The sequence below is a fragment of the Erythrolamprus reginae genome, chromosome 6 (genome assembly GCF_031021105.1).
Source record: "Erythrolamprus reginae isolate rEryReg1 chromosome 6, rEryReg1.hap1, whole genome shotgun sequence".
Lineage (NCBI taxonomy): Eukaryota > Metazoa > Chordata > Lepidosauria > Squamata > Dipsadidae > Erythrolamprus > Erythrolamprus reginae.
In genome coordinates, this window is record NC_091955.1 from 69,890,012 (window position 1) to 69,899,976 (window position 9,965).

At 38.0% G+C, this 9,965-nt stretch overlaps 1 protein-coding gene across 7 annotated transcripts in view; it reads left to right on the forward strand.

The window, feature by feature from the left end:
* The window catches only part of MYH9 (myosin heavy chain 9), an 80,508-nt gene extending 71,128 nt beyond the window's left edge, over positions 1-9,380 (forward strand). For all 7 annotated transcript variants that reach the window (XM_070756202.1, XM_070756205.1, XM_070756201.1 and 4 more), the window contains 9 exons: positions 624-836; positions 1,037-1,198; positions 1,894-2,022; positions 4,661-4,749; positions 4,966-5,089; positions 5,578-5,786; positions 6,379-6,487; positions 7,680-7,852; positions 7,983-9,380. In XM_070756202.1, coding sequence (XP_070612303.1) covers positions 624-836; positions 1,037-1,198; positions 1,894-2,022; positions 4,661-4,749; positions 4,966-5,089; positions 5,578-5,786; positions 6,379-6,487; positions 7,680-7,852; positions 7,983-8,100 — 1,326 coding nt within the window. In that variant the 3' untranslated portion in view covers positions 8,101-9,380. The remainder of the gene's footprint in view (positions 1-623; positions 837-1,036; positions 1,199-1,893; positions 2,023-4,660; positions 4,750-4,965; positions 5,090-5,577; positions 5,787-6,378; positions 6,488-7,679; positions 7,853-7,982) is intronic.
* The last annotated feature ends 585 nt before the right edge of the window (positions 9,381-9,965 follow it).

Here is a 9,965-nt window from a genome sequence, read left to right on the forward strand (position 1 = left end):
GCTTTACTACCTTTAAAGCCTTATGTAGCACAGGACCAGGTTATCTGTCAGACTGCCTCTCCCTAAGGACATCTACCATCCTACCAGATTGGTTCTGTCCTTTAGATGTTGCCATCTTATGGGACCTAGGAAGAATCCTTTTCTTGTGGCAGCCCCTGTTCTCTGCAGTATCGTTCCCCATTATTGGAAGGCTTCTAACCTTTTAATCTTCTGAGAAGCATTTAAGATCTGGTTCCCTTCCTCACCCCCTCCCCCAAATCCCGCCCCCACTACTGGGATAGGATGAGATTGATGAAATGACCTGTTGTGAGCTTCATGTGAGAGTTCAGCTATGGTGCCAAGTTTTGCTAGGTTTTATTGCTCATGGTTTTAATATTTTTAAAGTTTTATTGGATTTATAGGCCACCCAACTCCAGACGGGATCTGGGTGGTGTACAGTAATAAAAAGTATACAACGATTGCAAGTTATAATAAATTATTGTAAGAGTTTGGTATAAGATGGACAGCTGTATAGATGTTTTAAATGAACAAATCATTTATACCTTCGTTTTTAAAATACTGGTCAATAAAAACAATGGCTGAGCCAATATTAGGGAAGCTAATTTTGTATCTGTATGCTATAGGTCCACGAGTTGGAAAAGTCTAAAAGGGCTCTGGAGCAACAAGTAGAAGAGATGAAGACTCAGTTGGAAGAACTAGAGGATGAACTGCAGGCCACAGAAGACGCCAAATTGCGCTTAGAAGTAAACCAGCAAGCCATGAAGGCCCAGTTTGAGCGAGATCTCCAGGCCCGAGATGAACAAAATGAAGAAAAGAGAAAGCAGCTGATGAGACAGGTAGCGTTTCAGAGATCTTGAAAATTCCTGAACTGTTGTTTGCAACCTTTTGTGGGACATTTAAGCCAGGCAATAAGATTAGTTACCAATTCTCTGATTTAGTAAGCATTCTTTCTTTTCCTTTTTTGGTCCCCTTGTATTAGGATATGGGACCTGGATTGTGTTAATGCGTAAATTGTCTATGCTTTGATTCCTTACAGGTGCGAGAAATGGAAGTGGAGCTGGAAGATGAAAGGAAACAGCGCTCTATTGCTGTGGCTGCCAGAAAGAAGCTGGAAATGGACTTCAAGGATTTGGAGTCCCATATAGACTCTGCTAATAAGAATCGTGAGGAAACTATTAAACAGCTCCGGAAGCTACAGGTGAGGTTTGTCGCTTGTGTAATACTGATTTTTTTGCTGCTGTGTCCCAAGCAATGAAGCGAAGTAAGCTATCGAAATAGTGTTCAAGGCTTAGCAGTTGTTATTTTGATTTAGGAAAGAAGTCTAGTTGTGTGAATCTTCAGATGGGTTTTATGAAAAGTGTCTCCTTTTAGAGGGGTGTGTGCGTTACCTTCATTAGTCAACAACCAGTTCCATCCCAGTCTCTCTCATTAGTATGTACAGTATGTCAGTGAGGGACTAATTGTAGAGGAAGCATCTGGTGAGGTGAACAACATGAAGGTGTAGAGGTGAGCAGTCTGCCTCCTGCCTCCACCAACTCTGCCCTCTGTTGGTTTTTGTCTTTTCTTCGTTGTTAGAAGAGTTTCTAAGGAGTCTTTAACAACTAAGACTGACCTGACCTCATAACATCTCTTTTAAGTATTTCACAGAGGGAATCCTTTATGTGTACAAATTCTCACATTGAATCTTTGACTGCACTAGTTAAAAATTGTTGGGTTGCGGAGTTCAAAATATTAGATACCTGAAATCTTGGACAATAAATTAACTTGTCTTGGGCAAAGTACACAGTAAATCTGATTTGTTAGAAATCAGAATCAATGGGTACTTTGTTATAAATTTATATAAAATGTTTTATATAAGTTTCATATACTCATGGATTTATCTCTAACTTTTAGGCCCAGATGAAGGATTGCATGCGGGAACTGGATGACACACGTTGCTCAAGGGAAGAAATTTTGGCACAGGCTAAAGAGAATGAAAAGAAGTTGAAGAATATGGAAGCAGAAATGATTCAAATGCAGGAGGTAATCTAATCTTTTGGAGTGGGGGGAATCCTAATAATCCTAATAGAATATACTGTACATGCCTGGAAAAAAACCTGAAAATGGAACAATTAAAAATAATGTATTAGCACCATTGATTGTAATTCTTCATATATTTCTTTCCCTAGCAAACTCCTTTGCTACCACCACTTCCATAAAATTATTTCATTACATTGCTTTTTGTTCTTTAAATATCTCAGTTCATTCTTTTTGAAGATGTCGTCATATCTGTCAGTTTTCTCTCCCTTCTCAGTCTTTTCCCTGGTCCTTCTTATTCTTGCAATTCAGTCCTTATTCATTCTGTCTGAATGACCTAAATACTGTGAATACTTTGTACTGATCACTTCAGTTTACATTCATTCACTTCATTATTTCAGTGACAGTATTTTGTTGCTTTATCATACATATTTCTTAGGTACTTCATTTCCACTACATTCAGCTTACTCATTTGCTTCAATTTCCTTCAAGATAATTTCATTATTTTAAAGTCCATTCACTGTGCTGGAGGCTCCTTGTTAAGCCTTTTCCATCCACTTCCAAAACAATTTTGTTTTCATCAAAATTGTTTGACATTTTCTTTTCCTCTTTTTAAACTTTACTGTCACTTTCTCTTTTTCATCCCTTTTTCAGCTATTGTTTTTGCTGTGTAAACATATAATGTCGTCCTCTCATTCTGTCATTGTTATAGTGATACTGTAGCATAATTTTATGCACTTCGTTCTAAACAGTATCCACATCCAATTTCCTTAGGGCCATTTTCCATTCATTGAACACTTTATTATTGCTATGTCCATTCTCTCCCCTCCCCCCCCATTGCTGCCACTACCAAATAATCATCCATCTCACATTCACAATGTCATTATTCTTGCATTCTTCACTAATTTTCTTTTAACATAATTGAATCAATTATTCATTTGGATTTTTATTTATTATTTTGCTAGATGTGTATGTATGAATAGTTTTTGTTTTGGAAGAAGTTTTTGAATCAATTAAACATAAATCATATTTTGATCTATTCTAGAGTCCAAATAATTTTTATACTTGTCTCATTTCCACCCATCATCAAGCAGATGTAGAAACATAGAAACATAGAAGTCTGACGGCAGAAAAAGACCTCATGGTCCATCTAGTCTGCCCTGTCATTCATGTCATCAACAGAATAATTATTCCATTGATCCCATTCATTCAGAACACTGCCCATTTTCTCACAATAAACTGTATTTGATTCTTCCATTATCACCAGTCATTACAGCATAGATGCAACTGTCATTAATGTAGGGATTCCTACATTACACACAAACCAAAGAAACCTAGATGATATATTTTGTAATACATAATTTTTCCTTTAATTCATAATCTTATTCCATCAACATATACTCTGCATGATCAGACCACCTGATCCTGAATTCAGTCACATTTATAAAATCCTTCCTCTTTATTATTTTTATTTTATTTCATCTATTAATCCATACTTTTAGCCATTTATTCCTTTTATGTTGAAAATCATAACCTTACATGTGGCATGGATCAATGCCAGATTAAACCATAGTCATTGGCTTCCCCTGTTATCATCACTTGCTGTGAAGTAAGGCTTTCATGTTGCCTATTTTAGTAAGATAGATAAGTTATAGATTAGTCATATCTGTGCTTCATTTACTCAATGACAGTTACCAGTCAGTTTTGGCATATTTTAGCCAGCATGCCACAAGCACAAACTTACCAATTTTTATATCTTGCATGTTCACGCTATTCTTTGCAAACTGGGATGAGGTTATCTTCCAGGACAGCCCATTGTTACTTGCATTCCATTGGTTAGGAAGTAAATTCATTGACCTAATGAGTTCATTTATCAATAGATTAATGTTAAAATAGGAATACAGGAGACTTGAGCTGTTAAAAATAGTTATTTCTCCAAATTTTTCTTGATTCTTTCCAAAGATTGATGGACAGACAGATGGATAGATCAAGATAGATAGATAGGGAGACAGACAGACAGAAAAATATGGATGTTTGATTAATTTGTGATTGGCATGCCAGGTAGCTTTAGTTGCTGTTTTGGCAAGTTATTGCTAGTTCAGATAAAAATCCCAAATTACATTGGCAGCAGTCAAAGTTTTAACACTAGGTTTTTACTAATAAATGACTTTGGTTTCTTAAAAGGTTACCAATTAATTTTATCTACCAAACTATTGCGTCTTATTCTAAAACCTTTCTGATTATAAGATGCTGCTTGGGTCTTTTAAAAAATATACAGTACTGCTCAAAAAAATAAAGGGAACACTCAAATAACACATCTTAGATCTGAATGAATGAAATATTCTCATTAAATACTTTGTTCCGTACAAAGTTGAATGTGCTGACAACAAATGAAATTGATTGTCAATCAATGTTGCTTCCTAAGCGGACAGTTTGATTTCACAGAAGTTTGATTTACTTGGAGTTATATTGTGTTGTTTAAGTGTTCTCTTTATTTTTTTGAGCAGTGTATATATAATAAATATTATACATAAGTGACTATTGGTTATTCTGACATGTAAAAATATATGATTATCCTAGTTACAACTAGGGTACAATATTTGATTTTTAAAGCTTGATTTTCACAATCTGAATCTGATTTCAGGAACTTGCAGCGGCTGAACGTGCCAAGCGCCAGGCTCAGCAAGAAAGGGATGAGCTGGCTGATGAGATTGCTAATAGCAGTGGCAAAGGGTGAGTAATAGCACTTCTTATTGAGCAATAAGGCTCTTCTGCAAAAAAAGTCCCTTAGTGCCTGTACCTTGTGCTGATAATTAGATATAAAATGTTCTGTTTCTGGAGATTGAGGGGTTAGCTCATAACTTGTTGAGAATTGCTTATAGATGATAAATAATTAGATATATTTTTCTTCAAATTGTTGCACATGAATATATTCCTTTTGTATCTCAGAGCTCTGGCCTTGGAAGAAAAACGTCGCTTGGAGGCTCGGATAGCTCAGCTTGAAGAAGAATTGGAGGAAGAGCAGGGTAATACAGAGTTGGTGAATGATCGTTTCAAGAAGGCAAATCTTCAGGTATTTCCTTGAGAGGTTTCAATTCGTTTGAGTTTAGAATGCTGTGTGAAACCTGAAATGATGGCTTTTAAACCATGGTTAATGGCTTAATATATTGTGTAATATCAGCTGCTTATGATATATTCAATAAACTATGAATAAGCAAGACCTTGTTTAGGTATCAAGCAGTGATAACTTGTGCAGCTTCTGATAATGAGCATATGTTACAACCATAAATATTTTCTTTATAAAAGTAAAAGTAAATCATGTATGTATATGTGTGTGTATGTATATATATATGTATATATGTGTATACACACACGTGTGTGTGTGTGTGTGTAAACATTATATGTATATAGTTTTCTTTATTGGCACTGAGTGCATCATTTCAACCTAAAAGATAAGATTTTACTAAAAGTGACAAAAAGGGGGAAAGGAGAAACTAAAGGATGTGGAGGAAGAAATATTCACATACATGAAGTTAACGCATCTCTTACCCTCTTTCCCAGATTGATCAGTTAAATACAGATCTGAATGCAGAACGCAGTAATGCCCAGAAAAATGAAAATGCTCGCCAGCAAGCGGAGCGTCAGAATAAGGAACTAAAGGCAAAGCTTCAGGAAATGGAGAGTGCTGTGAAATCTAAATACAAGTCTTCTATCACTGCTCTTGAGGCCAAAATAGTTCAGCTGGAGGAACAACTCGACACTGAGACAAAGTAGGTGTTGATAATCTACCACATCTTCACCCTCCACTTGTTGCAGCTTAATGGCCTTGTACATGATTTGTCTTTACTTAGAGGAACAATGGAAAGAATAGAAGCTAGAGTTATTAAGAGCAATTTACATGGTCAAAATTCAGAAGCCTTTTGCACATACCACCGAAACCAGTAATAGTGAACCTTTTTTTCCTTGGGTGCCGAAAGCACATGTGCGTCTGCTATCGCGCATGCGCGAGTGCCCACATCCATAATTCAATGCCTGGGGATGGCAAAAATGGTTTTCCCTGCCCCCCCTGGAAGCCTGGATTAGGGTATTGTTTATTGTTAGCTTGTTTGCCATGCAGGACAAACATAACGGTTCAGTGTAGTACAGCAGACTGCTTAATGATGGCAAGCACATAGCTCAGACTATAGAAAGCCTTCATAGAGTAACCAAGTAGTATCTCATTTGTTTTAGTCTTAACTGAAACGTCACTTAGATATTGCAGCTTGTTGCAGTTCCAACTTCAAAGCCTATCAGTCTTTTAACCTTTAATCTACTTGGGCAGTTTTTAAACAAACGTGGATGACCTTTCTGCTTTCTTTAAAGGGAACGCCAGGCTGCCAGCAAGCAGGTCCGACGTACTGAGAAGAAGCTGAAGGATGTTATTCTACAAGTGGAAGATGAAAGACGCAATGCTGAACAATATAAAGATCAGGTATGGGCAGTTTCAGAACCGATGCTTTGATAATCCAAGCTGCATGGCAGAAGCCATTACCTACAACTCTACAAAGTTCAACTGTTTAGCAATTAAGATATTAGCAGTTTTGCTATGACCAAGTATTCCTGCTTTAATACATTTTTGTCAGTCTTGTATGTAATTGGGTAATCAGGATGCCTAGTAATGGAACTTTTCAATTTTAGGATTGAGGTATCCTGTTTGTATTGCTTAACTTATAAACCCTGGAATAACAGACCAATCTCCAAGATAAGAAGGAGCCTAGTGTATTCAAGAGGATACAATTGAATGTACAGTGATCCCCCGGTTATTGCGTCCCCAACCATTGCGAACAGGGTAATTTGCGAATTTTGAACCCGGAAGTCAAAATACCATCTACGCATGCGTGCCCTTATTTTCTATGGGCACGCATTCGTAGATGGCGCCGGGCAGATCAGCTGCTGGGCGGCTTCCCTGGGTCTTCCCCCTCTTGCTGGCGGGAGGGCGAAGCCCCCCCCAGCACCCGCTCGCCCGCCCTTCGCCCGGCCACCCGCTCGCCCACCCGCTCGCCCTTCGCCCGGCCGGCTCCGATCGTTTTAAAGCAGGCGCACCGTTCTCCGCTGACTTCTACGTTTTTACTTCCGCAGCGCTACTTCGCGAAAACCCGCTCGTTGCGGGGGGTCCTGGAACGGAACCCTCGCAATGAGCGGGGGATCACTGTATTACATTAGGTTCAGGAAACTTTGTTCAAGTTCTCATTGTGTGACTTGGGACCAGGTACTAGTATCTTGGCCAAACATAGAGCACTTACTTTGATACATAGTAGAGTGCCATAGAGCACTTATTTTGATACAGATTACTCTTGTATAAGTACTATGAGCTATGAAGGGAAGGGAAGGATTTCAATATAATAATAAATGAAATAGACTTTGCATAGTCATATTCAGGACTATTCTATGTCAGAAGTGGGCTAGTACTTCAAAATAAGTACTTATGCCATTTTAGATCGTGAGGCAACTTTGTCAGAATGAAAAAAGACATGATGTAATGATTTGAACTGTTTTGCTAGGCACTTCTTTTGAAGAATTTGCTCCGAGTTTAATAAGCTGAACAGCAAAGCTTCTTCTTCAGGGTTGATACCTTCATGTGAATAAACTATGACCCTGATGATTCCTCTTTTTTTGCACTACAGGCAGACAAGATAAATGCACGCTTGAAGCAACTTAAGCGTCAGCTGGAAGAGACAGAAGAAGAAGCACAACGTACCAACGCAGCTCGCAGAAAATTGCAACGAGAACTGGAGGATATCACTGAGACTGCAGATGCCATGAACCGGGAGATTGTTTCCCTGAAAAACAAACTCAGGTAAAATTGTTGTTCACACGAACTTGCCATAATGTTTTTACCTGGAGCGCACTAATGTCTGACAATGAGTAGATTGCCTAAGAGTGGAGTAACAGGGTTCTCATATAACTTGTGTTACTTTCTCCAATAGACGAGGAGATATACCCTTTGTGATGACACGCCGGATTCCCAGGAAGGGAGCAGGTGAAGCGTCTGACGAAGAACTGGATGGCAAGGCAGATGGTAGTGATGTCAAAACAGCTGAATAGAATTGCTTCCAGGTTACCCATCCTCAAATGACCTACCCTCCCTTTGTCACGAAACCCTTCTAAAGTATGCTGGGGAAAGCGGATCATAGTATTGCAATATTTCTTGGACTATTTGGAGCCATCAGACATTAGTGTCATCTCTCCCAGCATCACACTCTTTTGTATTGAATGCCAAAGAGTCTGTAGTCTGATATGAGACTGGCCACTACAGATGCCTATAGCATTGATTGTTCTTCCCACAGCTGCCAGTAAATGTTTGTAATTTGGTGGGAAAGAGTACCTTTTGTTGCTATAAATCAACTATTTTCCTCTAATAATGAGTTTATGATAGAGGCAAGGAACCACCCTTTTTTCCTCCTCTTTTGTTTGCTTTTGGCAATCATGTTCGGTGACCTCATAGTTTCGACTCCTTCAGTCTGTCCACTTAGCAATTTAAGGGTCATGTTGAATAGGAAAAGCAAGGATTCCCAGCATGCCTTCCAAATGTCTTTGAAATCATGTAGATCACAAAGTCTCGGGATTCGATGAAGGAGAAGGAAGCTTCCCTTACAAGAGACTTTAATTAATTTGATCCCTTCTTGTAACGATTACCTGGACAGTTCTGAAGTGCAATGGTGTCTCAGGCTTTATGTCTAAGATAGAATGAACCAATAGTTAATGACAAGTCAAGAAAGCACCAAGTTTTCCTACGTTGTTATTGGAAAACCTGTTTGGGACCAAATATATTTAATGGTAAGAAACAGAACTTAAATGGGTTTAAATGGAGTACGGGCAAGGAAGTGCTTCTTTACTATAATGTCCAAGCCTCTAGCTCTATAATCAGGGGATAGGTTTAGTTATTCTGCACAATGACTAAGAGTATATTAAAGAAGAAAAAAAACTTTTAATCTGCACAGATGATATGTTGAAGACCTTGGTATCTCTTGTTTATAAGTAATTAAGAAAATACAGTAAAGGTCTTTATCACTGCCTTTCTATGGGGACTGCAATTATATAGATAGTCTTTACTTTTCTACACCATACACTGGTTGCTGGATTTATCTGTATTCTTAACCATATTGTATATGCTGCATTTAAACTTCTAAGTAAATGACAAATTAAAATAAGAATATCCTACACTGTATGGTTATTGCTCTCACTGCAGGAACCTCCTATCCTTCTTGCTGTCACCAAACCAAATTTGCAACCCTTTTTTTATATAATAAGTGCCTTAGCATGTTCTCCACTACAGTCAGTAATGGATTGCCGGTGCTCCTCTAACAATAAAGATTATCCATGTACTACCCTCTGCTGTGTGTACTTCTCTACCATGTGTTGGGAAACAGTGAAAACGAGGAGCTGCCATAATGGAACAAATTACGTGCCTCTGTTTTGCATTAAACAGGATGTAGACAGGTAGATATTGCTAGAAATTGATAAGAACCTTTTTGCTGTGAAGAGTTTCTGATGAAAGACTAGAGTTTCTCACAAACAGCACATAAGAGAGGGATAGTGGGGAATAGATGTTCAGATATAAAATGATCCAACCTGATTATGGTAGCCCTGTCCTTTTGCGTTAAAATACAAAAACAAAAAAACAAACCTAGAGTTCTTGCAGAATCCCAGCTATAAACTGAAGGAGACCAGTATTGGCAATGTATCTTATCTCTGGCTAAGTACTATATACATGTTCAACTATGCACTTACAGTAAATGTTTCGTTATATGAAATGGAATCATCTGAGACAAACAGTGACTACTTTGCATGCAACACTGGGAATTTTCTAACATGGTTTGTTGAACAACCATTTCCATAAGTCATAATGGATGTGTTATACCAATCACTTTAATTCAAAACGCAACAAAGTTAATTAAACTTTACCATCA